This window comes from Culex pipiens, chromosome 3, assembly GCF_016801865.2.
Source record: "Culex pipiens pallens isolate TS chromosome 3, TS_CPP_V2, whole genome shotgun sequence".
Lineage (NCBI taxonomy): Eukaryota > Metazoa > Arthropoda > Insecta > Diptera > Culicidae > Culex > Culex pipiens.
In genome coordinates this window covers 89,657,945-89,685,452 of record NC_068939.1, presented here as the reverse complement: position 1 = coordinate 89,685,452, position 27,508 = coordinate 89,657,945, and the positions used below count along the sequence as shown (strand labels likewise).

Below are 27,508 nucleotides of genomic sequence, written 5' to 3'. Positions count from 1 at the left end.
TTTTATATCTGGACTGTAACTGCTATTTTTTATGTAAGCTTTTAGCTCTCCAACTATGTGGTTGTGTGTGTCAAGTTCTGAATTGGAAAATAAAGGATGCATTGGATAAATCAAACTTTAAATCACAATATACATATACAATATTTTCGGGGAATTCCCACTCGTCACCCTCTAGTTACAACTATTTACTTCAGTAAAACATAATTAAATGAGCTGTGTAAATTAATTCCGAGATTAAATCTCCCAAATGTCTATTTTCTTTTTAACAGTAACTAAGAAACGTGATACCATCTTGATGTTGTCAACGGATTGCGGAAAATAATTTCTCCGGTTGAGTCAGTTTTTGCCGACAAACAATTCTGTTTACAGATGTTAACCACACAGCTTAATCACCGCTGGATCATTTTCGTTTCCCGGAAGCTGTTGACAACCAAACCCAAGCGAAACGGAATATCCTGCCCACGCCAGTAATTTCAGCTGATTTTTTTGGGAGTTCCTTCAATTATAGCTTGATTTGTGGTTCAATCATCGTTGCACAAATTTATCGAATCTGCAATGCGTGGTAATCAAGCTTGTACGATATACCTTATTTTCTCAAAGAAAGAATCGACAGCCCAGTCTCTAAATCGTACTTCCACAGCGCTTCTGTCGCATCACAGTAAATTTCCAACCCGAGCTGGGCAAAGTAAACGAAACAAAAACAACATAAAAAAAGTTTCGATCGATAAACAGTTGGGACGAAAATAGAATCATGCTGTGTTGATAATCATGCTTCAGCCCAGCAGACAGGACCATCGCGAGCTGATCCGAGGACTAACTTTTTGCTCAGCATGAGGCTCAAAGTTTAGCTAATTGGTCGTTATCTCGGAAACAGAGGATACAATATGATTTTTATTTTCTTTTATTCTTTATTTCAATTTCGATTTGTTTTCAATGCTAAAAAATACTGACGAGCTTCCTATTGATTGAGTTCAAAGTCATAAATTTGTTTCAATAATCGTTGTTTTTCCAATCGATTTTTTGTTAGCGAAATTTTAATCTAATGATTGTTGAAAATTTTAATTCAGTGTTGTTAAAATATAAATCAAATAAAAATATTTTATTATTTCAGTATGCCATTTTGTACTATTAAATATTAATATTAAATTTTAGCCGAGCTACCGTGGCCGTGAGGTTACGAGTTTCGCCTTGTAAGCTGAAGGTGATGGGTTCGATTCCTGTCTGGCTCGGCTCAGTTTCGGCTAGCGGCGTTCTGGATTTCCAATCCAGAGGTCGTGGGTTCGGTTCTCGTACCGGGATGATGAAGTTTTTTTTTTAAAGTTGCAATGCAATCAGCATACGCAACAACGAACTGAAAAATGTGTTATTCTACCCTACAAGCATACCAATATTTACGCTGGGCTTGAGAGCTTATTTATTCATTGTCTGTGTTTCCTTTTATCTATTATTGAATATCTGATTCATCATTCATTGAACAATGCGTGCAACCCAATCAAGCAATCTGTATAATTAGCAGAATTACGGTTTTATAAAAAACAGCATTTTTTATCACCCAGTCCTCCTCCACACACTGAGTGAAACCAAACAAATCGGAACACAAATCAACATTTTTCTCCGCGCTCTGCTAGCATTTCTCAAATATCAACCCACCACCACATCACACCGCGTAATCGCAGACAATGTTTCATGCAATAAAAATAAATATGGTGCTGCAGAGCAGCTGGAATCGAACAGACTGCGGCGTGATCCGATTTGACCTTCATTGTTTGCTTGCGTGTGGGTGGAAAGTTTTTTAAACCATTTGGCAAAAGCCGAAAAAAAAGAACACAGAGAATGTTTACACCCGGCATTCAAACAATAATTGGTGAAGGCAGAGAACAATTTGAAAAATAATCTTCGCATAAAAAACAACTCGAGCATTTCAGACGATTTGCTCGTTCGAACAATAAACGAGCTGCCACTGAACGGAACGGAATGGATCCTCGGGCCGGCTGTCCATGGCCAGGTCATAAGTAATTGTATTGAGATGAAAAATGAACTGTGCAGGGTAAAGCAATTACATGAAGGGGAAGTTGGAGTCAGTCATGCAGGCGATGAAATGTTAAAAAGTGAGACAGTCGTAAAAATGTTAGATTCTTTAGATAACATATTTACATAAAATCAAGAAAAACCAAATATTTTGTGATGGTTCAGAACCATGAAATCCCCTGTTCAAAAAATATGCTCAAATTTTACAAATTATTTATATTTAATAAAATTTTACGAAGGTTTGATCAAGGGTCCTGATTTTCGGTTCAATGAACAGAAACCACTCACTCATCACCTATCCATTCGTCGCCTATTCCAACCCGCTAGCATTCATGAGCGAATGATACTCGCAAGCAGCCAGCGAGTGGCCCGAACTGTTCACTCAGCGAACAAATACATCGTGAAAATTGTTGCCTACTCCGTCGCTCGACGACACTCACACACTACCATGCTCAGCGAAGAGCCACTCTCACAAAATGCCAGCGTGGAAGTCTTTTTGTCTTCCACCCTCAGTGTGCCATCAATTTGATTTTTTCTTGGTGGAAGTTTCTTTGAATGGTGTCTAACGTAATGATTCGAATTCCCGGACGCTTCGAAACCCGGACACCTCATCTTGTTTTATCAATTATTTGGATATAAGTTCGCATTATAAATGTCAAAGCTGTGTTATTTGATGAATTCCAACATCAACTTTCATTTAAAGTTTGTTTGAACGTTGTAGTTAATGTCAAAACAATAAAATAAAATAAAACTATAAGATTACCAAAAATGTGAAACATTTCACGTGAAATATTTCATAGGCGTCAGAAGCACCGGGAAGACAAAGCAGAAATTTATGGTTACGATTTCCTTAAATTCTAGCAAATTTTTATGTAAAACATCGATTGTTTTGATGTTAACAGCTTATTTGAGACCTAAAGAATGCCATTCACTAACATTTCAGTCCGAATTTGTGCGATTCATTAGCAAAAATGAGTGTCCGGAATTCGAAGCAAAAGTGTCCGGACTTCGAATCAGCTTTTATCAGTGTCCGGGATTCGAAGCACAACAAGTCATTTTAATTTTCAAATTCTGATGAAAAATTGTTAGAAAAGACATATTTTGCTTGCATTCTCTTAAAACTTACTGTTAATACTACATCCTGATAATATTTCTTCATTTCCAACTTATTGCATGATTTTTTGTCAGCTATAACAAAAATGATATGCTACTCAGTGTCCGGATTTCGAATCATGACGTTATAATGTTATGAAATCAAAATAAATGCACAATTTAATTGATAACATTGATTTTAGGCAACCCAAATCAATGAGTATAACGCAGCGCATCAGAGAAAAAATGTTTTCAGTTCAGAGTGATCGGAGACGATCGGCCTGTCTGAACCGTTCGGAGACTGAGCCGATCAGAGAGAGAGAGATGAGTAGAAAAGAGAGTGTTCGGTTGCGAATGGTGATAGAGTGACAAACGGTAGCAATTCATCAGGGCAGTATCGCGTCGTCTGCTATTTGTGCTCGCGAATGGAGTGGTTGATTTTGAGCAATCAGGACCCTTGGTTTGAATTTTCCGAGATTGATCCAAAACCCCTTCTTTTATTTTAATCTTTAATTTAAAAGGCTACTTACACCGTTCAAATCATCATCATTTCAGGAAGCAAATTATTGAAAAAAAAATCGAATGTTCGAAAATGGATGAGATCGTACCGCCCCTCCGTCACGAAATATCGAAAAATGGAGATCGGATTTGTGATCAGGGATAAAAGTTACTCGTTAGGACAAAGTTTCACGCAAATCTAAGTGGATCGGGGCAACTTTTCCCGATTTCGTGTGAGTTGGCGGAGAATTACTCACATGTCTTTTGATTTAAAAAAATATATTCAGACAGGGTCTACTCCCAAGAAGATAAGGCTGTTTATGGTCTTACATACAATCCAGATAAAGCATGCATTACGAACGAGGAGCAAGTTTAATTTATTTACAGCGATACCCCACGGCAACAGCAACCGATTTGAACCCTCTTGGACGCAAATGAAGTAGTATTTCAAAAGGCAAAATAATTTGATGGTTTAAAAAGCCCTCACAGCCTTACATTTGAAAATGTCGAATGTAACATTGAAATGCCGCTTGACCGTGTCTTGCACAGATTTGTCTGTGTTACAGACATTTGAACTCGTGCTAGGCTTTTGTCGAAGTACACAGACTTTTCGAAAATTCCATATTGTAAAAATACCGAGTGGAACTTATTTCTTAGGTCTCCAAATTCCTTCTCTGATGGCTTTCCATGGTCGTACATTAATTTTAAGAATTTTTGTTAAGTTTAGACACATGCACAGACTTTTTTGCTAAGCCCGACCAGGCATTAACACTCAAATGCTCGGGTTGTCATTTGACTCTTATTATTTTCTTAAAAGTCTCATAACTTTTTATTGAAATTACCAATTTGGATGCTTCCGGTTGCAAAAGATCCAGATTTGTCTATATTTTTAACTGTCAGATGGGGGACAAATATGGTTCATTTTTACCGGAGATATTCCGGATTCCGTTGGGTATGTGGGTATTTGGTCAATATAACAAAACCGTTTTCACAGAACAATGCCAGAAATGATGCAAAACTTTAAGGCATCATCCTAATACATCCCTATACTACTGACGCATAATCCTACCTCAACACATAATTTTATGAATTTCCCCTCAGAACGATCTCCGGTACGAACGACCTGGTGATCCCCATTGTACTATATGGTACACACATTGCTGTGAACAAAGAACACCGGCAAACAATCCTGACATAAGTCTAATGCTTTCATCATAAACCTAGAAGCACCACATTGTTCACGGTGGAGTCTCAATATAAAAATGTAAATATTTTTTGTCTCCCTTCCGTGCGACATTCCACATCCACCTGCACCACGCCCAACCATCGTACGTCGGAAAAGCGTCGTCCTTGTCGGAAAACATTCACACCCACACGAGCCAGTTAGTGGCTGAGGGGAAAAAAAAGGATTCAACACACATTCCATGTCTTGTCGTCGCTGATTTGAAGATGGCGACAACGATGTTGGGCGAAAATTAGGTTTCTTCTACGGTGGAAATGACTGTGGGAGGATGTTGTTTGGTTTGAACAGCTTTCGATTTTGGAAAAAATATAAATTTTGAGGTGATTCGAGACGTTTCTTCTTTCTTCTTAACCAAATTTAAGCATAATTTTGTAACAAATTCTAGAAAAAAAACCTACACCTTTTCCGAATGTTATCACCTGTTTGTCCACAGGAAGGATAACGCGTAACGCTGGTCCTGACACCACCAGAGAGCTGTGAAAAACCCATCGTGGTGAACTGAAGTTCGAAAAACAAGGCAAAAATCACAGCCACTTCACTTCCATTCCTGTTGCTCCAATCTGGAGCATCTCTGCTGTCGTGTCGTGGCGGCGTAACCGGTAGCGGTAATTACATTGGGGGTGAGGTGTATCCGGTGTTTTTCCATGTTCCGGAAGAACGGTGCGAAACCGGGCGAACCAGAAGGAGGATGCTAAATGATTTCATCGAGGCTAATCTGGTTTGTTTGTTTGAAAAACATCACAGCATAATTAAGTATTCCAATTAAGTTTTTATTTATTTATTTGAGCAGCGAAAAGATTTGAAGTAGAATCTTGAATTTGGTTAGTGTTAAGTTGGTCATGTAAAACAGATAAGTAATTTTCGTTTTGCTATACCGATCCACGGATGGAAATCTTTCAATATCTCATTTCTCAACAACAAACTGTTCTCGCCGATGAGAGTGAGCCCTGCGGTAAAACAAGATATCGAAAATCGTTTCTGAATTCTCAAAAAACAACAATGTGTAGGGAATATTTATTTGAGATTCTTTGAAATTAACTTAGCATCAGCAGGTTTGATTTTTCTTCACTGCTTAGAAATATTGCTCATCTGTAAAAAATAAATATTGTGAGGTTGAAATCAATAACAATGTCATTGACTTTTGAGCATTCATTTTATTGCTTTCTATCCAGTAAAATTTATAACTCTCGCTGTGAGTGCAAAGAGAAACTCTTTTGATGAAGATTATTTCATCGCTGCTAAAAATATTACATAAAATAATCTTTAAGAGCGAGTCCACGAGCAAAGCATACCCATCTCGCATCGACCTCACCAATCTGCCTGAAATTTTCAGGGGTTGTTTGTACATATAAAACTAGCATCTGGCCAAAATATGAGCTCTCTAGGTCAACGGGAAGTGGGGCAAATCGGGACACAATGTTTGAAGGTTCAAAAACGTCAAAAATCGTAAAAAGGCTGTAACTTGGGCAAAATTCAATTTAATTTAAAAATTCAAAATGCATCTGAAAGGGCTTAAAAAATGCAACAAAATGCAGGATAGAGCACCCCAATTGGTTAAATCTAAAGGGAGTTATTGACATTTTAGTGAAAAAAAAGGTGCAGGTGGTTATGTTACACATGACCAGTATGACAAAGAACTTTGCTAGATGATTGTTGAAATTTTCGATTAGAACGTCCGATCCAAATTTCCCCATGATTCCCTTATAATTACACAAGACAACTCTTTTGTGGTCTATTTCGTGGCTCTGAAACAGGCTGTTTGATTTGTAAAGTTTTAAGGCATAATATCAACGTCCTATCGAACTAAGGCGATGAAAATTGCAAGTGGAGCTGAACTGCCCTATTCAGGGCTCTAATTGATTACGAAATAGTTATTCTAAATTTCCAGAAAAAGATTTCAGAAGTTTAACAGTCATTTTTCCCCAACTCTTATGGTTCGGCAAATGTCCCCCCATCGGAACATCCGCGGGGCCTCCGGCCACTCCAGGTGGTGGCCATTACTGCCGAAATGTCAAATTTCATGTCCAGTATCAAAAACCCTAAAGTTTGATACCCATATTGCCCCAACTCTTATGATTCGGCAAATGTCCCCCCATCGGTACATCCCCGGGGCCTCCGGCCACTCCAGGTGGTGGCCACTACTGCCGAAATGTCAAATTTCATGTCCAGTATCAAAAACCCTAAAGTTTGATACCCATATTGCCCCAACTCTTATGATTCTGCAAATGTCCCCCCATCGGTACATCCGCGGGGCCTCCGGCCACTCCGGATTGTGGCCACTACTGCCGAAATGTCAAATTTCATGTCCAGTATCAAAAACCCTAAAGTTTGATACCCATATTGCCCCAACTCTTATGATTCGGCAAATGTCCCCCCATCGGAACATCCCCGGGGCCTCCGGCCACTCCAGGTGGTGGCCACTACTGCCGAAATGTCAAATTTCATGTCCAGTATCAAAAACCCTAAAGTTTGATACCCATATTGCCCCAACTCTTATGGTTCGGCAAATGTCCCCCCATCGGAACATCCGTGGGGCCTCCGGCCACTCCGGATTGTGGCCACTACTGCCGAAATGTCAAATTTCATGTCTAGTATCAAAAACCCTAAAGTTTGATACCCATATTGCCCCAACTCTTATGATTCGGCAAATGTCCCCCCATCGGTACATCCCCGGGGCCTCCGGCCACTCCAGGTGGTGGCCACTACTGACGAAATGTCAAATTTCATGTCCAGTATCAAAAACCCTAAAGTTTGATACCCATATTGCCCCAACTCTTATGATTCGGCAAATGTCCCCCCATCGGAACATCCCCGGGGCCTCCGGCCACTCCAGGTGGTGGCCACTACTGCCGAAATGTCAAATTTCATGTCCAGTATCAAAAACCCTAAAGTTTGATACCCATATTGCCCCAACTCTTATGGTTCGGCAAATGTCCCCCCATCGGAACATCCGCGGGGCCTCCGGCCACTCTGGATTGTGGCCACTACTACCGAAATGTCAAATTTCATATCCAGTATCAAAAACCCTAAAGTTTGATACCCATATTGCCCCAACTCTTATGGTTCGGCAAATGTCCCCCCATCGGAACATCCGCGGGGCCTCCGGCCACTCCGGATTGTGGCCACTACTGCCGAAATGTCAAATTTCATATCCAGTATCAAAAACCCTAAAGATTGATACCCATATTGCCCCAACTCTTATGGTTCGGCAAATGTCCCCCCATCGGAACATCCCCGGGGCCTCCGGCCACTCCAGGTGGTGGCCAATACTGCCGAAATATCAAATTTCATGTCCAGTATCAAAAACCCTAAAGTTTGATACCCATATTGCCCCAACTCTTATGGTTCGGCAAATGTCCCCCCATCGGAACATCCGCGGGGCCTCCGGCCACTCCGGATTGTGGCCACTACTACCGAAATGTCAAATTTCATATCCAGTATCAAAAACCCTAAAGTTTGATACCCATATTGCCCCAACTCTTATGATTCGGCAAATGTCCCCCCATCGGTACATCCCCGGGGCCTCCGGCCACTCCAGGTGGTGGCCACTACTGCCGAAATGTCAAATTTCATGTCCAGTATCAAAAACCCTAAAGTTTGATACCCATATTGCCCCAACTCTTATGGTTCGGCAAATGTCCCCCCATCGGAACATCCGCGGGGCCTCCGGCCACTCTGGATTGTGGCCACTACTACCGAAATGTCAAATTTCATATCCAGTATCAAAAACCCTAAAGTTTGATACCCATATTGCCCCAACTCTTATGGTTCGGCAAATGTCCCCCCATCGGAACATCCGCGGGGCCTCCGGCCACTCCGGATTGTGGCCACTACTGCCGAAATGTCAAATTTCATATCCAGTATCAAAAACCCTAAAGATTGATACCCATATTGCCCCAACTCTTATGGTTCGGCAAATGTCCCCCCATCGGAACATCCCCGGGGCCTCCGGCCACTTCAGGTGGTGGCCAATACTGCCGAAATATCAAATTTCATGTCCAGTATCAAAAACCCTAAAGTTTGATACCCATATTGCCCCAACTCTTATGGTTCGGCAAATGTCCCCCCATCGGAACATCCGCGGGGCCTCCGGCCACTCTGGATTGTGGCCACTACTACCGAAATGTCAAATTTCATATCCAGTATCAAAAACCCTAAAGTTTGATACCCATATTGCCCCAACTCTTATGGTTCGGCAAATGTCCCCCCATCGGAACATCCGTGGGGCCTCCGGCCACTCCGGATTGTGGCCACTACTGCCGAAATGTCAAATTTCATATCCAGTATCAAAAACCCTAAAGATTGATACCCATATTGCCCCAACTCTTATGGTTCGGCAAATGTCCCCCCATCGGAACATCCGCGGGGCCTCCGGCCACTCCGGATTGTGGCCACTACTGCCGAAATGTCAAATTTCATATCCAGTATCAAAAACCCTAAAGTTTGATACCCATATTGCCCCAACTCTTATGGTTCGGCAAATGTCCCCCCATCGGAACACCCGCCGGGGACTCCGGCCACTCCAAGTGGTGGCCAATTCCAATTCCCGCTCATGCCGGCTGGCATGTCTTGGCGTGTCCATGCCTCCAGACTATCTGCTCCCGGGCCTCCAGGCCGTCTGCAAACGGGCCACCAGGCCATCTGCTTCTGATGTGTTCTCGTCGAAGGCCAGCAACAGACTGAATTTTCGGGACCGACCGAGCCGAGTTTTGTTAATTTAGATCGGGGACGTATGCTCCGCCTTTTTGCACCCATTCTCCTACATCTCCTTATTCGCTTTTTGCCGCGTCGTCGATCCGAAAATTATGAGGTAGAGTGGGGGTGATTTTAGATACATCAATCTCACGTCTCTATATTGACTGATTGGGAAACGTTTGTTCAACCAACCAGCGTGCACCAAAAAGAGGGGAAATTTGCCGAGAGGGGAATTCGTTACGTAACGTTTTCGCTTCGCGAAAATTTTGGATTGACACCCCGTATAGAAACCTTAGGACAAAGTTCTTTGTCAATAGCACAATTTTCAAACTCAAATAAAAAAGTGTTCCATCCAGATATCAACTCGGTTCGACCTGCAGCTTGTAGGGGACATCTGGGACTACCATCTGAAACTGAGTACGCTTTGGGTAAGGCAGTTTAACATATTAAATAGATACTTTTACTTTTAGTGAATTTTTTGGATGTAAATTTTTGCTCGGGGGACCCCTTAGATCCCATTTTCTGATGATAATTTTATCATATTCGTGTTCCTGAGACAATTTCACAATAGAAACATGCATAAAAATGTTTGTTTTCATCCATTTTAACCCTTTAAAAAATGAAAGTTAAAAAAAATCTTCGATTCACATTTATTGAAATTCAAGTTCGTTTCCAAGGATACTAGATGACACCAGAAAAAAGAAGCTTCTTATTTTTTTTAACTTTCATTTTTTAAAGGGGTAAAATGGATGAAAAGAAACATTTTTATGCATGTTTCTATTGTGAAATTGTCTCAGGAACACGAATACGATAAAATTATCATCAGAAAACGGGATCTAAGGGGTCCCCCGAGCAAAAATTTACATCCAAAAAATTCACTAAAAGTAAAAGTATCTATTTAATATGTTAAACTGCCTTACCCAAAGCGTTCTCAGTTTCAGATGGTAGTCCCAGATGTCCCCTACAAGCTGCAGGTCGAACCGATTTGATATCTGGATGGAACACTTTTTTATTTGAGTTTGAAAATTGTGCTATTTTTTCACTAAAATGTCAATAACTCCCTTTAGATTTAACCAATTGGGGTGCTCTATCCTGCATTTTGTTGCATTTTTTAAGCCCTTTCAGATGCATTTTGAATTTTTAAATTAAATTGAATTTTGCCCAAGTTACAGCCTTTTTACGATTTTTTACGCTTTTGAACCTTCAAACTTTGTGTCCCGATTTGCCCCACTTCCCGTTGACCTAGAGAGCTCATATTTTGGCCAGATGCTAGTTTTATATGTACAAACAACCCCTGAAAATTTCAGGCAGATTGGTGAGGTCCAAACGACGTCCCATACAAAGGGGTATGCCCTGTTCGTGGACTCGCTCTTAATGAGTTTCACATCATCCTAAATTTGCACGCCAATCTCAACCAAAAAGGAAGCAGGGATTTTGCAATTGATATTTTTTCATAGATCTTAAGTTTTTCACAATTTGTTTTTCCCTTAAAGAGCACTCAGCTAGCAAAATCTAAACTTAGAAATATGTACTCTCCCTGTAAAGGGTTATGAATCGATCTCAGTTGAAAGGTTCTCCAAATCTCTGAGTTGCAAAAGTAACATCCTGGTGCAGAACTGTTGAATTCTAATAAACACTAATTGAAAATTGATATTTTTTCTCAGTTTCAAGTTTAACGTTATAAGAATAAGAAAAATATGCATTGTTTAATCCTATTTCGAATTCCAGTCTGTCATCACATCGGCAATGAACTGTAAGGCCGGTGCAATTTTCTTTTTTCAAATTTTTGAGCATAATCAACTATTTGAACAGGGTTCCAACATTGGTTGCTCAAAATGAGATATTTTGAAGACAAAACACTAACAAATATAATTTTACCTTAATTTTACCTAAGAAGATATTTTTATTGAAAAGACCAAACATTTGTTTTACAAGATTGGCTCTTTTGATCTTTGATTGTTTGTACAAATTGAAAAATTATGTATGCAGAGAGCACAAAACAATTATACAGACTACGAAACATCTCATCTATGAAAAAAACAGTATGATTGAAAAAAAAACGAAGTTGACTTTATAGCTGTCGGCCACCATTGCTAGTACCAACCACTAGTGTCTTCCTTTTATCTACAAGGACTTCGCCGCCCTGGGCTCCCAAGTGCATGCAAGTATGGCACGGAGCGACGGCGCCAAATACTCATATTTACACAAAGATTTTTAGAGCGCCCGAAGGAGTTAGTGTCTTGGGCAAAGTAGTAGGTATGGATACGGACTACACTGAAAAAAATGATGCACGGTAAAAAAATGGTGATTTTTTATTTAACGTTTTGTCACTAAAATTTGGTGTTCAAAAAAACACTTTTTTTATTTTTTTTTTTATTTTTTGATATGTTTTAGAGGACATCAAATGTCAACTTTTCAGAAATTTGCATCAGGTTGTGCAAAAATCTTCTACCGAGTAATGTTTTTTTAATTAAATACTGATTTTTTTTTTTCAAAAAACCGAAATAATGGTCGCAAAAAAATTTCAACTTGATTTTTTCGATATAAAATCAAATTTGGCAATCAAAAATGAATTAAGTGAAATTTTGATAAAGTGCATCGTTTTCAAGTTAAATCCATTTTAGGTGATTTTTTTTTTAAAAGTCGTAGTTTTTTCATTTTTTAAAATTAGTTAGGTGGGCAACTTTGAACAAAATATTTTTGAAAAGCTGAGAAAAACAATATTTTGCTTTTTTGAACTTTGTTGATACGACACAAGACTAACATTTTAAGAGGGCATAATATTCAATGTTTGGCCCTTTTGAAATGTTAGTCTTGATTTAAAAAAAATGAAAATATTGTTTTCGAAAAGATCGAAAAATTTTACAAATGTTTCATTGTAAATCGAACCATTAGTTGCCGAGATATCGACGTTAAAAAATGGTGGGTTGTTTGGGTGAGACTTGGAAAACATCAATTTTCATGTTTTTAAACCTTTGCATGGCAATATCTCAGCAACTAAGGGTCGTATCGACAAAGTTCAAAAATGCAAAATATAGAGAATTTTCTCAGCTTTCAAAAATATTTTTTTTCAAAAGTGCGCAAACATGAGCACTTATTTAAAAAAATAAAAAACTGCGTCTATTTTGAAAAAAGTAACCTACAAATTGCCTTAACTTGAAAACGGTGCACTTCATCAAAATTTCACCAAAGTACTTTTTGATTGCAAATTTAATTTTACATCGAAAAATGAAGTTGAAAAATTTTTGCGACCAATATTTCGATTTTTTGAAAAAATCAGTATTGATTAAAAAATTCATAACTCGGTCAAAGATTTTTTGCACAACCAGAAAATTTCTGAAAAGTTGGCATTTGATGTCCTCTAAAACATATCAAAAAATGAAAAAATAAAATAGTGTTGTTTTGCAAATCAAGTTTTAGTGACAAAAAGTTAAATAAAAAACTAACTTAATCCACTTATGTGGTTGGAGCCTTCCTCACTTATTACCAACAATGGCTGATATGATGGAATTGTACAAAAATTTCATCTATTTTTAAGATTCGGAATAAAAAAGTACATAAATATCACTTAAGTGGCCATGTCTCGAGACAGGGTTGCCAGATCTTTAATGTTTTAGACTCGTTGGAAAGGTCTTTTGATAACCCAACCAACGATGGGTTGGATGGTGGATCCGAACATAGTTTACATACATTTAAGTGAGATCTGGCATCCAAAAGGTACATCAATATCACTTAAGTGGACATATCTCAAGACAGGGTTGCCAGATCTTCAATGTTTTAGACTCGTTGGAAAGGTCTTTTGATAATCTAACCAACGATGGGTCGGATGATGGACCTGGACATAGTTTACATACATTTAAGTGAGATCCGGCTTCCAAAAAGTACATCAATATCACTTAAGTGGCCATATCTCGTGACAGGGTTGCCAGATCTTCAATGTTTTAGGCTCGTTGGAAAGGTTTTCTGATAACCTAACTAACGATGGGTCGGATGATGGACCTGGACATAGTTTACATACATTTGAGTGAGATCCGGATATATGTGAAAACACAATTTTATACATAACTTTTGAACTACTTATCGAAACTTCAATCTGTATAAAACTCGATCTATGGGACCCTAAACCAAGTCGAATGCAACAGGTTCGGGTCAAATCGGGTGCCGAGAAACATGAGCTAGTTTGTTGGTCACATACATACATACACACACACATACACACAGACATTTGTTCAGTTTTCGATTCTGAGTCGATATGTATACATGAAGGTGGGTCTACGACGTTTTTATGCAAAGTTCATTTTTAAAGCAGGATTATAGCCTTACCTCAGTGAGGAAGGCAAAATCACCAAAAATTTTTTTACCTTGTATCATTTTTCTATGGGCATACCGAATGCACCAAAAAAGTTTCAGCCGGATTAAAAGTACAAAAATTAAAATTAAAGAAAAAACTAACTGTGGATTAAGGTTGTGGTTGGAGCCTTCCTCACAACAATAGCTGTACACAAGTTTCATCTATTTTTTAGATCCGGCTTCCAAAAAGTACATCGATATCACTTAAGTGGCCATATCTCGAGACAGGGTTGCCAGATCTTCAATGTTTTGGGCTCGTTGGAAAGGTATTTTGATAACCTAACCAACAATGGGTCGGATGGTGGATCCGGACATAGTTTACATACATTTAAGTGAGATCCGGCTTCAAAAAAGTACATCAATATCACTTAAGAGGCTACATCTCAAGACAGGGTTGCCAGGTCTTCAATGTTTTAGACTCGTTGGAAAGGTCTTTTCATAATCTAACCAACGATGAGTCGGATGATGGACCCGGACATAGTTTACATACATTTAAGTGAGATCCGGCTTCAAAAAAGTATATCAAAATCACTTAAGTGGCCATATCTCGAGACAGGGTTGCCAGATCTTCAATGTTTTGGACTCGTTGGAAAGGTCTTTTGATAACCAACTAACCAACAATAGGTCGGATGATGGACCCGGACATAGTTTACATACAGTTAAGTGAGATCCGGATATATGTGAAAACACATTTTTATACATAACTTTTGAACTACTTATCGAAACTTCAATCTGTATAAAACTCGATCTATGGGACCCTAAACCAAGTCGAATGCAACAAGTTCGGGTCAAATCGGTTCAGCCAGTGCCGAGAAACATGAGCTAGTTTGTTGGTCACATGCATACATACACACACACATACACACACACATACACACACACATACACACACACATACACACAGACATTTGTTCAGTTTTCGAAGGTGGGTATACGACGTTTTTATACGAAGTTAATTTTTAGAGCAGGATTATAGCCTTACCTCAGTGAGGAAGGCAAAAGACCGATTTCGTAGAGAATTGCTCATATTTAAAACGGCCTAAGACAACAATAAAATAAAATGCACATTACACAATTAACGACGATTAACACGATTGTTCGAAAAAAGCATATTTCAAAACAGCATATTTCAAATAACCTGCAAAACGGTACATGTAAAAAGTGTTCGGCTCGAAAAAATTTTTTTTCCATAATATCCATCATTCTTCATTCACAGTGCCTTGAGCATAATGAAAGGCCATAATGTCTTCGTTGACACTGTATCTGCTTTCATGAAAAACTACGCCTTTCAACCCATTCTGCACCCGAGCAAAAAGAGTAACCATCCACTGTATAGAATAAAGCAAGCATGTATGCAGCAAGTGCATTGTGAAATATCAGCTGAGCTACTTTTGTAAAATTGTGAAAAATTTATGACTCCATTTCAGGAAGGTTGATCACTGCTTTTAAGCATTCATTCATCATATACGTCTCCAAAAGTGGTTGAGTGCTTTCTTGCAACCCAATATAAAAAGGTAGGGAAACTTTGCGGTTAAAGGTCTTCAAGGAACTTATGCTGAGGCTTTTGGTTCAACTATCAGCGTCTGTAGGAAACCACTTTGTGTTGTTGGAATGGTACATTAAAATTCATATCATTTATCACAAAAGTAAAATTATGACATTACGGCGTTGATGGAACTGAAGACAAGAAGCAATCATTAGTGCGTCTGATGCGCAGTGTTTAAATTAAATTGAATTTACAACGTGCAACGACTTGGCAAATAAAATGATAAAGACCCTCCAGGATATTACGACGTTTAATAAATTTCCCCGCAACAAAAGGCGTCACACTTTCGAGTTAAAAGGTATGGAATAAATCACTGCATTTCCCCTCTTCGAGGTGAGCTCTCACAAAGTACACCTTTCTGAAAAGTGCCATTTCTTTCCGGCAAAAAGGTACGTAGAAATTTATAGCTCCATCACCGCGCCCCGGACATAAACTTCGTTTCAGCGTCGAGTGGGTGACATTTGTCAGCGTTTCATTTGTGGAACATGGCGTTTAAAATTATGTGCCCATTCCAGGTTAAGCCAGAAGTTGGCTCCACAATTCACTGCGCCGCTGTCATGCTATCTTGTCACATGGGTATTTTGGATCATAATGTCACATTTGAAGATGTAGTCACATTTAGCACATGTGAGCATGAGCATGAGCAGCATGAGCATGGTTGACTGCCAATGAGCTGCTACTCCGTTATTGACAGATCAGCTGAAGTTAAACAATGAATCAAAAATGATCAGTGGGAGCCAACCATCCGTTCACTGTTTAACCCCTGAAGACCCCGACTTTATTAGTCAATACCGGCGCCCTCCCAAGAAGCCTGCAGTTCAACGAAAGGGAGGAATGTTAGTCCGATAGTTGAAGTTGCAGACTCATCAAGCACATAGTTTTTCGCTATATACTTGTTGATACCGCTTGAGACCGTTGAATCCACAGCATCTCCTTCAAGCATCACGTGATTATTATTTTTTTGGGTTAGTGGGATAAGGTATTGGCTTTTCGATGCCTCCCGAGCTACGACGCTATGGGGAGGACTTTCATAACAAACCCGTCGGCGAGCCTTCCGAGCAACGATGCTATGGGAAGGTCTTTCTAATTAGCACACCAAAACACTCGCGCACAGGTATTTAAACACTGAATAAATGTAATTTTTCATCACGATTACCCAGACGACATTGATGATATAGGAAGGACTTTTTTACAGTCATTTACAGTAATACTTAAACTTATTTTAATGCAACAATTCACACGACGTCGTGCCTCCCGATCAACGATGATGTAGGAAGGCTGTAGTCACATTTAGCACATGTCGTACAAAAACTTTTCCTTTCAAATTACTCTCATACTTAAAATGCATAGTTTGCCAAGACATCACAACCGCACCAACTTATCAGCAAAAGGTCGCCGCTGGTGGTCACAGGTCGCGGCCTTCTGACAGTCTGCTCATTGGATCCCCATGGCATGGCGTTAGAGGTGATGTATGGTCACTGGCTGGCTGGATTTTACAGCGTCGGTGGCCACATCATAAACCTTAAATCCCAGCTGCTGGCGGCTGCTCCTTGCTGTGTGGTGAGATGTCCTTGGACCTTTTTAGGCCAATCAACTGGACCGTGGTGTTAGTACAGAAGCCGTCGCATGTGACACTAATAATGAAAGCCTGGTGGCGCTGTCATAGCGTACAATGCGTGGCGGTTCCAGTATAAGTCCCGGTGGAATAAGGATGGACACAGGACCTGGTCAAAGTTGGTTCGGTGGAAAACTAGGTTAGGTTAGCTATTGGATAGTAGAGAGATGACTGGATAATCCTATTAATTCACTGGGTGAATAGTGCCAGTGTCTAAACAAATTTTCAGGAACATAATTTTTTCTTCAATTGAAAAATTGTATAAGAAAAATCATGGATACAAATTATTTCTAAATTATTTTCATTTTCAAATTGATTTTGTTTTAAACTAAGCTCACAAGGAGAGCGTCTAATTTCCCCGGGAAAAAAATTCCCGGGATTTCCCGAATAAATATATTTCCCGTTTCCTGGGAAATTTGTAAATTTCCCGGAAATTCCCGAAATTTAAGCAAAAGTACACATTTTCTATACTTTTTGGAACCATTTTTCTAGATGCTCAGAGAAAAATGAATGGAGATGATTTTGTTTAATTAAATTTATTTTATAGCTCATATACAATTAATCAGATTATCAGACACTTTGATATCTGATAATATAAATTTTTGAAGCTACGGGAAAATTAAGTAAGCTTTTTCAAGAATATTTGGAGTTATTTCATAAAAAATATATTAAATTGAGAATTTCTAAGTTTTTGTTTACCATGATCTAATGAGTTGAAAATCAAAATGGTATTTTAACATTTTTAAAATGGTGTTGTGCAAGAAGAATTATTTCAAATCGTTAAATACCTGGTATACAAGAAATTACAATATGTAGTAAAAGAAAAATGGAGCACTGGTGTAACAATGGTTGTTAGAAGGTTAAATATCGAAACATGTAAGACTGATTGTGACATGATGTTAATTCCAAATATTTGAAAACATTGAGTTGTTACAAGTAAAACAAAGAAGAGAAGTTTTGCTTTGCCATTTTGTCCAAGAACTGAAACCATTATGACTTTTTTTAGAAAAGTTATTTGTCATGAAAAACATAATTTCTACATGTTTTTTTACAACTTTTTGTATCAAACCACGCTCTCTTTTACTGGTCACAGAGGCAAGAAAATAATTTGTATGATTGTGGAGTTTGGATTCATTTTAGGGGAAATTCTCGTAGGTTTCGCAGGTTAAGCACTCGCTCCTAACTCCATCCAATTTGCTTTTTTTTCGATTTAAACAACTAATTTTGCAAAACTTTTAAAAGTAACTTGCTTGCTCACTTCTTATTGAGCTATTTATCACTCTATTTCAGTTGAAATCGCCTTCAATGAGTTGTAATTGAACGTCAAAGTGCTGACCTGACAACATAAGAGGTACGACGGTATTAGATGCTGTTCCACTACTCACTGTCTAATTACCTTGATAAAAAAATGAATGACATTATTTTTTGGTTTAGTCTACTATTGGAGCTTATAAAATATAAAAAAAAACATTTTCTTGCAGTTATATGATTTTTTACAAGCAGTTAAGCTGTTAATTGATCTTCACACTTGTTTTAGCCTTTCAGTCGCTGTTTTAAACAACTTAGTTGCAGCAGAACCAAGATCAAAACAATTTTCAATAAATTTAAATTTCCCGGGAATTCCCGGGATTTCCCGGGAAATTGGTTGAAAATTTCCCGTTTCCAAGGAAATTTGTAACCCCGGAAAATTGGACGCTCTACTCACAAGTATGTAAGTGTGGCCTTTTAATAAATTTAATGAACTATTTAGCAAAATTCATGTCGTGTTTAGAAATGAGATCAATTTCCAAAAATGATTATGACATCCAGCCTTTGAGGATGTGCAAATTTTAAATGTGTGCTCTTAAATATAAGGATGGAAGCCAGATCTCCAACATTTTTACCTTATAATGACTAACAATAATTTGTGCGTCTAAAACCACAAATTTTTAGAGTTCGAGACCCACCTGATTATTTTTGTTTTTTTTTTCATATAAAAAATAAGTTTAAATTTAAATTCAATTCAGATTCTTAATTCCAAAATTAAAGGGTAAGATAAAAGCCGCAACCATTAAGTCACGGAACCGGTTATAAAAAAAACTCATCTTGGCTAACAACCATTTTTAGGTATAAAACAGGGATGCCCAAACTACAGCCCGAGAGACAAATCCGGCTCCTAAAGTTATTCTGTCCGGCGATAACGTCTTTTAAAAATGTTTCAATAACTTACCGTGCAGACTGGTTAAGAAATATTGACTATATTTTTAATTAAAATAAGTACATATAACAAAATCGTTTGACATCATAAGAATTTAGCAGCCGTAAAAATGATGAAATTGGAGTCCAAATTGGAGAATAATTTGTCTTTTTTTTGGTGTATGATCCCGGATTTTTTTTTTCATTTTTAGTTTGAGAATTCACGATTTTCTTCAAAATGAACAAATTGATGTTCAACTACACGCAAAAATTTTTTACTCAGACTTTTTTTTACGGAAATTTTCATAACTCTGAATAGAAAACAGTTAGAGTCCCACCTTTTATAATTTGTCCTGTAGAAATGTTTTGCAAAGTTAACAAGACCTAAAAAACTTGCGAAAAAAGCTATTTTTGCATGTTTTTTTTGCTTTTTGAAGAAACTATTGAAACAATCAGATCATTTTAGGTCTTGTTACCTTTGCATGTTGTAATCTGGGTCGAATCGGGAGTCTGAATAGGGACAGTAGTTTTTAGAGCACAGTAAGCTTTTATATTTGGAAATGGATGTACACATTTTGTTGTTCTGAGTTTGTTCTAACCGAAACCAATCAGAAATATCAAAATATTGTGCTCCAACATGGTTAAAACTACTGTCCCAATTCGCCCTATGTTTCCCGATTGACCCCAGTTTACAGTAATATTTTTACAGGGCAAAATACAAAAAGACTCTAACTGTTTTCTATTCAAAGTTATGACAATTTCTGTAAAAAAAAGTCTGAGCAAAAAATGTTCGCGTGTAGTGGACTCTTAAACGTTTTACAAAACAATCGATCCATTGTCTTTTTTTTCAATAAAAAAGCAGTTTAAATTTTGTTAGCTTTCTTAGCGAAAAGCCCTTTTCAGTACTTTTCATTGTTTATTTTCATCATTTTTGTCATAAAAAATATAATTACCTAAAATATCCAGCCCGACACCAATCAGATAAATCAAACTAGGCCTGCTGGGAAAAATGTTTGGGCATTGAAAAGCTTTTCAATACTATTTTTAGCTTTTTATTTTATTTTTGATTTCAATGAATCTTTGTCAAAAGAAATCATTTTGCATCATGAGTTTTTCCATACAAGTCTTCATACAATTTTGGGGGCTGGACATTCAAAATGGGTATGTTAATGAATGGAATTCTGTTTCTTGAGAAGGAATTTTCTGATCGATTTGGTGTCCTCGGAAAAGTTGTAGGTCATTATTTGGACTTTTCTGAAAACACGTTTTGTTTTATTTTTTATGTAACTTTTTATTACTAAAAGTTAAATTCCCAAAATAAGTATTTTTTAATTAGCGATATTTTATCATTTTTCAAATCAAATTGGAAATCAAAAACTTCTTTACAATTTGTTTTGTTTTGTAGCTTTAAGTTAAAGCTACTTTTAAGTATACATTTCCAATTTTTTTTTCGTTTTTTTTTAATTTTAAAAATACTTCTTGAAAGAAAAGCGCCCCTGAAAAAAAAAGTTTTGAAAAGCTGAGAAAATTTCCTGCAATTTTCGCTCTGGAACTTTGAAAACCAGACAATTAGATTCTGAAATACAGCCTCACAAAAAATTTAATCGATGACAATGAAATTGTCACCTAATTAGCCTTAAATTTCCAGCAGGTGATGTCTCGGAAACTATTGGTTCGATTTTCAATGTTAAAAAATGAAACTTTTACGAAATTTTCTGATCTATTCAATAAAAAATTCCGCAGAAAAAAATGAATTGTGAAAATATTTATGGTTGGTTGAATATTACCTCTTTTTTGTATGGTTTAGCATAGAAAAAGTGTAAAAATGTGAACTTGATGAATATTTATCAAACACTGATGAAAATTCACCAGATCCTGATGTTATATTACTTTTCTTTCGACACAAAATCTGTCATCATTTCCTGATGAATATTACCATAATTTTTTTTTCTGTGGACTACCGAGGTGCTAGTCCAAAATTCAATTCCCGGCGAAACTCAAATCATTACTTGGGACGTACTATAAACCATCGTTTAAAAAATCATGTTAAGCTTGAGGCATTGAATGAGGTACCTTGTCCGTCATATTTTTTTCTCCCGGTCCAAATTTAAATTAATTCCAAGAAGCCGTAAATTTGCCTTTTCCAGCTATTTGGGCTCAAGAAGGGTTACTTTTTTTGTTTCGGTCAAGAGATCCCTTCTGCTCGGAGTTGGAGCCAGTTTGCTAAGGCTTTGTTAGTACCCATAATTTATAAAAATGTTAATTATCAGGTCAAGTGTTGTGGATTTGGGTGCATAAAGTATTTTAAGAACCGCGCAGCACACAGAAAAAAAATATGATGTTAATATTCATCGATGCATAGTGAAAGATTGTGTGTCAAAAAAAATTGTGATATTCCAGAAACTGGTGAATTTTCATCAGGTTCACATTTTCACAATTTTTTTATGTAAAATTACTCAATAAAGAGTGTGTTTAAGGCTGGTCTAAAGTAAAACCGAGGAATATTTCTGTCGCAATGAATTCTTTAAAATATTTTTTTCATTCCAGCTGTGCCAAAGTTAAACTTAACTAGATATATTTAAGTCTCCTTATGTAAAAGCTCCCTGCCTTCTTTCCCCGTTGCTTGTTGTTAGAATTGAATTTAAACTTTAGCGAAATCTAATTATTTGTGTCTATTCTTCTTTCCATTTCAGAAAACTGTGACTGGCAAGTTCAAAACTCATTACCAAAGTGAGAGCTTTTTTGTAGAGTTCTCCTCGAATAACGCCATGAAAAGTTGGTTCAAATCGAAGGAAAGGACCCTGCAAGGAAATGAGCGAACGAACAATGTTGCTGAAAGTTCCATCACCAGAGGCAGCACTGTCCATCGGAAGCGTCGTTAATCGTTTTCAGTTTAAAAAAAAAATGCTATCAAAGTTGAAGGGGGGCAAACTTCAAACGAAAAGTTGCGACAAATGAATGCGAGAATGAGGCAAGTTCCGTTGAATTTGTAAAACGTCGCACTCGTTGATAGATATTGCGCGACTGAGTGACATCGAATGAAGGAAAATGTAATTTCTACGCAGAAATGGAAATAAGTGAAATGAGGAAAATGCTTTTCCAAGCTGCAAGAGAGTTGCCGCTGATGTAAAGTGCTTTTGAAGTGGAAAAGTGTGGGAAAAAAAGTTGATTTTACTTTGCACAGGATAGGGAAAGTTGTCGGTCGTGAAAATGAAACACTTCATGAGAGTGTATACAAAGGTGAAAAGTTAACGTCTAAGTGTCCAACGATAAAGGATTAAACCCGTTTAAGCAGAAAATACTTGTGTCGTCAAGATACTTGAAGAAGCAGAAGAAAAAAGCTCATCAAGTCAACAAGAATACCCTGGAAAAAATAAGAAAATCGCAACAACAAGTAGAACTCAAAAGCTGCTGGAAAACCTCGTCAGCATCGCAGATCCAATGTGGGCACCCTTCGTCAGAGCACAACACTTCTGAGAAGGGCATCGCTGGATTTAAGATGCTTGCTTTTGCCGCTTTGCTAGCTGTACACGCAGGGCTTGCTGGTGAGTATCTACTAGTGGAACGTGGAATATCAAAGCTAAATTTGACTAAGTAATTAAAGCGGTGAACCGGCAGCATGACAGATTTTGTTTATCTTGCGACGCCAAACTTTGTTCAATTATGCGGCTTTGGTGAACCTTCTCGTTACCAGACACAAATGTTTGCCAATTAGTCGAAAGTTTTAAGTTGTTAGTTTACACCCAACTGGCAGTCGCATGATTGTGATGCATGGCGGCATGAAAGTATATCAGAATCTGCATGAAATCTGTCCTCATGCATTTTTTGCGATATAGGAGTATGACATTTTTGCCCGTTACCGACAATTATCGACATTACCGACGGCTTTTTGGTTGTATTTCACAAAAAAAAACACTTAGCAGAACGAGAATTGAACCACCAACTTCTTGTTTATTGATCCGACACGCTACCACCGCGCCATAGATGCTTGATGAAAAGTGAGTGAAAGAGCACCAACATATGCTTCTCTTTGGAGTGTTGCTCGGGGACGGGCCAGCTTTATATGTGTTGGTGAGAACTGCAGATCGCTGAAATTTTTACACGCGGGCAAAAATGATCTACGGGCTTGCTGCAAAAAATGTTATAAAATATGACATTTTCTGCAGCAAATCCAATGTTGCAGATTTTGAGATATATTTTTCCTTTGGGTGTAGATTTGTTTTGACACTGTCATTGAATATTTATTTTAAATGCGCAGAATTTCGGCTGCCTATTTTTTCGGATGAACAATTAAGTTTTAGTTGTCTTAGTTAACTTAGTTCAATAATTTAGGGATGAACAAAGGTGGGAATTTCTATGAGCTTTCATTTCAAAATAGCCAAACAAGTGAAAAAAACTTACCCTCGCTTCAAATACAGCTTTTTGTCACAATTTCAAAGCAGCCAGATCAACGGTTTAGAAGTAGAGTTGAAAAACTAGACCCAAAAACTCTCAAATATACATTGTTTGTTAAGTTGTTTATCGCGATTCCACGTTGACACCTTCCCCTTCTCTAACACCTTTCCCAACTGAAGAGCTTCAACACAAATGCAATAAAACTCGCATTATTTCCACATCAACAGACAACAATCAAAAACATATTGCAGCCATTGCTTGGAATGGGAAATCAATTGAGAGGTTGCATCTTGCCAGGAATAGCTACAATAGTGGTGAATCGTTATCGTTCCTCGTGAATGGCTCCATTCATTCCGATAGCCTATTGAGTCAATGGATCGTGGATTTGAATATATGAGAAATGAGAAGGCCTTGTTTGAGGCTTTGGATATTGGATTGTTTTGATAAAGATTTTTAGACCGCTTGAATTTGCCTAACAGATTTCATATTCATAATAACTCTAAAATTCCATCCGTAATTGAGGTAGAATTCTTCCAAGCTATATTTGTTAATGTTCATAAGCATCGCGAGTGAAATCCTTGTTTCAAAATATAAAAATCTTAACTTTTGGTTTTCATGTATTTGAAGGTTTCATGTATAACCTAGACTTTTCATCTTTTCCATTATATATTTATTTAAAAAGAGAGGTTTAATTGGTAATGAAAAACAGTCATCCATAAAATCAACTATGCTTGACTAAATTTATCCAATCAATACTTTCTCGTTGTTAAAAACATTCCATCCGCTGTCACTTACACTCGATAAATTTTAAATTCTACATAACTAATTGTGGTCTGCTCCCGACAAGCTAATTAGCACCAAAAACCAACAGCTCAATTGCGTGTCTGCGCAAATTACGACTTGTTTCTGTGGCAAAGGGCGCTGGAAATGGCACCACCTGTAATTCTTGGGTTGAAACTGAGTACAAAGGTCAAGTCGATTGGTTGCTTTGTGCAAAACTAAAATTTATTGAATTCAAACTTCTGAGGCTTTTTTCTTGCTTAAAAAATAATAATTTTAGAATTCGATAAAACATTCAATGCCGAACCGAACCAGCGTCTATGGCTGAAAGGCTCGTTAATAAAGACAACTAACTAACTTACTAAAACATTCAATATGACGTCCTTTTAAAATGTTAGTCTTGATTAAAAAAAAAATAAAAATATTGTTTTTGAAAATATCTGAAAATTTTACAAATGTTTCATATTTTGACATTGTAAATCGGACCATTAGTTGCTGCACTAATTAAAAAAAATGAAAAAAATGTGACTATTTTCAAAAAAGTTATCTCAAAATGGCTTTAACTTGGAAACGGTGCACTTTATCGAAATTTCACTAAATTTATGTTTGATTGCAAATTTGATTTTACATCGAAAAATCAAGTTGAAATTTTTTGCGACCAATATTTCGATTTTTTGATAAAAATAGTATTGATTAAAAAATCATAAATCGGTCAAAGATTTTTTTGCACAACCTGGAAATTTCTTTAAAGTTGGTGAAATTTTTAGGGGACATCAATTCTAAAACATATATAAAAAAATAGTGTTTAATTTTTTTAGTGTAGTCCTTATCCATACCTGTAATTTTGCCGAATCGATCGAAAAATTCCTTCAAAAGATACAGATTTTTGGATTCTCATACATCATTTTTGTATGGACAGCATACCGAAGGCACCAAAAAAGTTTCAGTAGGATAAAAAAATCGAATGACCGAAGTCTGAGAGTTGCTCCACTGAACCTTCACATGTGTGGCAACTCGGATCTTCTTTCATCCTTCGACAAAGTTGTAGGGAATTGATTTTACCACAAGAATCTCACTGCCTCCAACATCCTGAAACAATATTATTCTTCATACATAATTGCAAATTTTCCCAAATCTTCGATCAACCCCTAAACCTTATTCGATTTGGCTCAAAATTGGCACAGTTATTTATTTTTGCCTAAAGAATCGAGCCTCTTGAGATATATCAAAATTTTCAAATTTTCTTGTCACGCTACACAAAGCTTAGTTAGGGTAGGGTAGTCATCAATGAGACACTTTTGGTTTTCAACTTTCAACGATTTTTGTTATTTTTTCATCAGCATGTTTTGCTAAGCTTTTTGTTGCATTTTCTTTCTTTTAATGTGTTCTAACATTGATCAAAATATGAGATCGATCCGACCTCTAGCGAGAGCGAGAGTTATTCAACTGTATCATTATAGACGCACTTGGCAGGAATAATGAGACAGCTGGGGAACAATGAGACACTCTACGAAAATCAAAAATTTTCTAGTAAAACATCATGTTTGCTTATTGTTTCATAGCAGGTGACTTGCCTTGAACATTTTAGAACAATTGAAACTTTAACTAACAAAAGTTATACTAAAAAGTATTTAAATTTTGTAAAATCCATATATTTATACCAAATAACTTTGTATTTTTGGTTAAATGAAGTTAAAACTCTATAAATATGCAAAGAATCATTTTTAATTCAAGTTTTGAAAGATTACCACAGATTTTGAAAAGTTTAATGAAGAAAAATTAAAGTGTCTCATTGTTACCCATGGGCTGAACTGAGTGGGAAACAATGAGACAGCCTTGGATTCTGGGTATATTCTAAATTTTAGCCAAACCTAATGAAAGGAAATTGTAGCCCAACTCAATCCCTATGGAACGTCGAAAGAAATTTGAAGAAATATTAGTTTTGGTATAAATGACAGCCTACGAGCGAAAATGAATTATTTTCCATAATTTACTTTTGGGGTCTAATCAAACATTTATGAATAACTTTTCAATGGAGCGTCTATAACCAAAGACACTATTATGGCAGACGTGTATCCAGTAGACACACCTTTCCCCCAAATATGAGCCTGATTGGTAAAAACTACAACTTGTGAGAGCCATTTTATCATTGTTTCCCGTGTCTCATTGATGACTACTCCACCCTACTGGAAAGGAATGGATGAAAAAATCCGTATCATGACTTTTTCGTTTCCATGTATCTTTCTTTGCCCTTGGTTATGGCTAATAGATTTTTGACGGATGGTTTTCCCAAATGGGATATGATCATGGGCGTCCCATTTCCATCTTTTCTCTTTGCTACAATAAATAAATAAAATGGCTGGTAAAACGACTTTTCTCCGAAAAAAAACTGATGAAAATATCCTAGCTTGCATGCAATATTGCAAACGACGACGCCTGTGGTGCTCAAATCAAATATAAATCACTCGGCGTCTTTGGTCGTCTATCAGCCGTCCCATTTGTTCCAGGCCGCTCGTTAATCCTTCCGATTTGTACTGTATATACGGCGTTGGAATCCTTCCTGTGAAAGTGGCGTGAGTTTGTATGGGTATTGCCCCCTGGAAGTGGGAGTGTTTTTATAGAGAAACCACCACCACCACGTGGAAAGGTGTTTCCCCGACCGCGCTGTTGCTGTTTCTGCCCCTGTTGTGGTGGAACAGCGCCCAGGAAGAAAGATAAATCAATAACCTTTAATTAAATTTTCATGATCGAAAGCGAACGGTGGAGGTAGATGACTGTGTTGGTATCACACCAAACCAGGCCGTGCCTTCACGGATGGGAGAAACTGTTTAGGATTGGAAGGTTTATGTTGAACATTACAGGTGATTGAAGAAGTGACTGATTTCAAAAGTCGGCGTTTATTCCTTTGTAAAAGGTTTTGTAATGAATAAGAAAAACTTTATGGAGATTATATTAAATTGGCGATAAAAAATTATGACAAACTATGCTAATTTAATGAAAAAAATAGTTTTATGAATATGGGAGATGATCCAAAACCATGTTTGAGTTCAATTGGTACTGAATCATCATTCATATCACGTAAAACTAGTTA

General features: G+C 37.4%; 1 protein-coding gene across 3 annotated transcripts in view; it reads left to right on the top strand.

Moving 5' to 3' along the window:
- LOC120422283 (uncharacterized) overlaps nt 1-27,508 on the top strand; it is a 211,033-nt gene that overhangs the window by 47,368 nt on the left and 136,157 nt on the right. For all 3 annotated transcript variants that reach the window (XM_052710157.1, XM_052710158.1, XM_052710159.1), the window contains exon 2: nt 21,936-22,787. In XM_052710157.1, coding sequence (XP_052566117.1) covers nt 22,742-22,787 — 46 coding nt within the window. In that variant the 5' untranslated portion in view covers nt 21,936-22,741. The remainder of the gene's footprint in view (nt 1-21,935; nt 22,788-27,508) is intronic.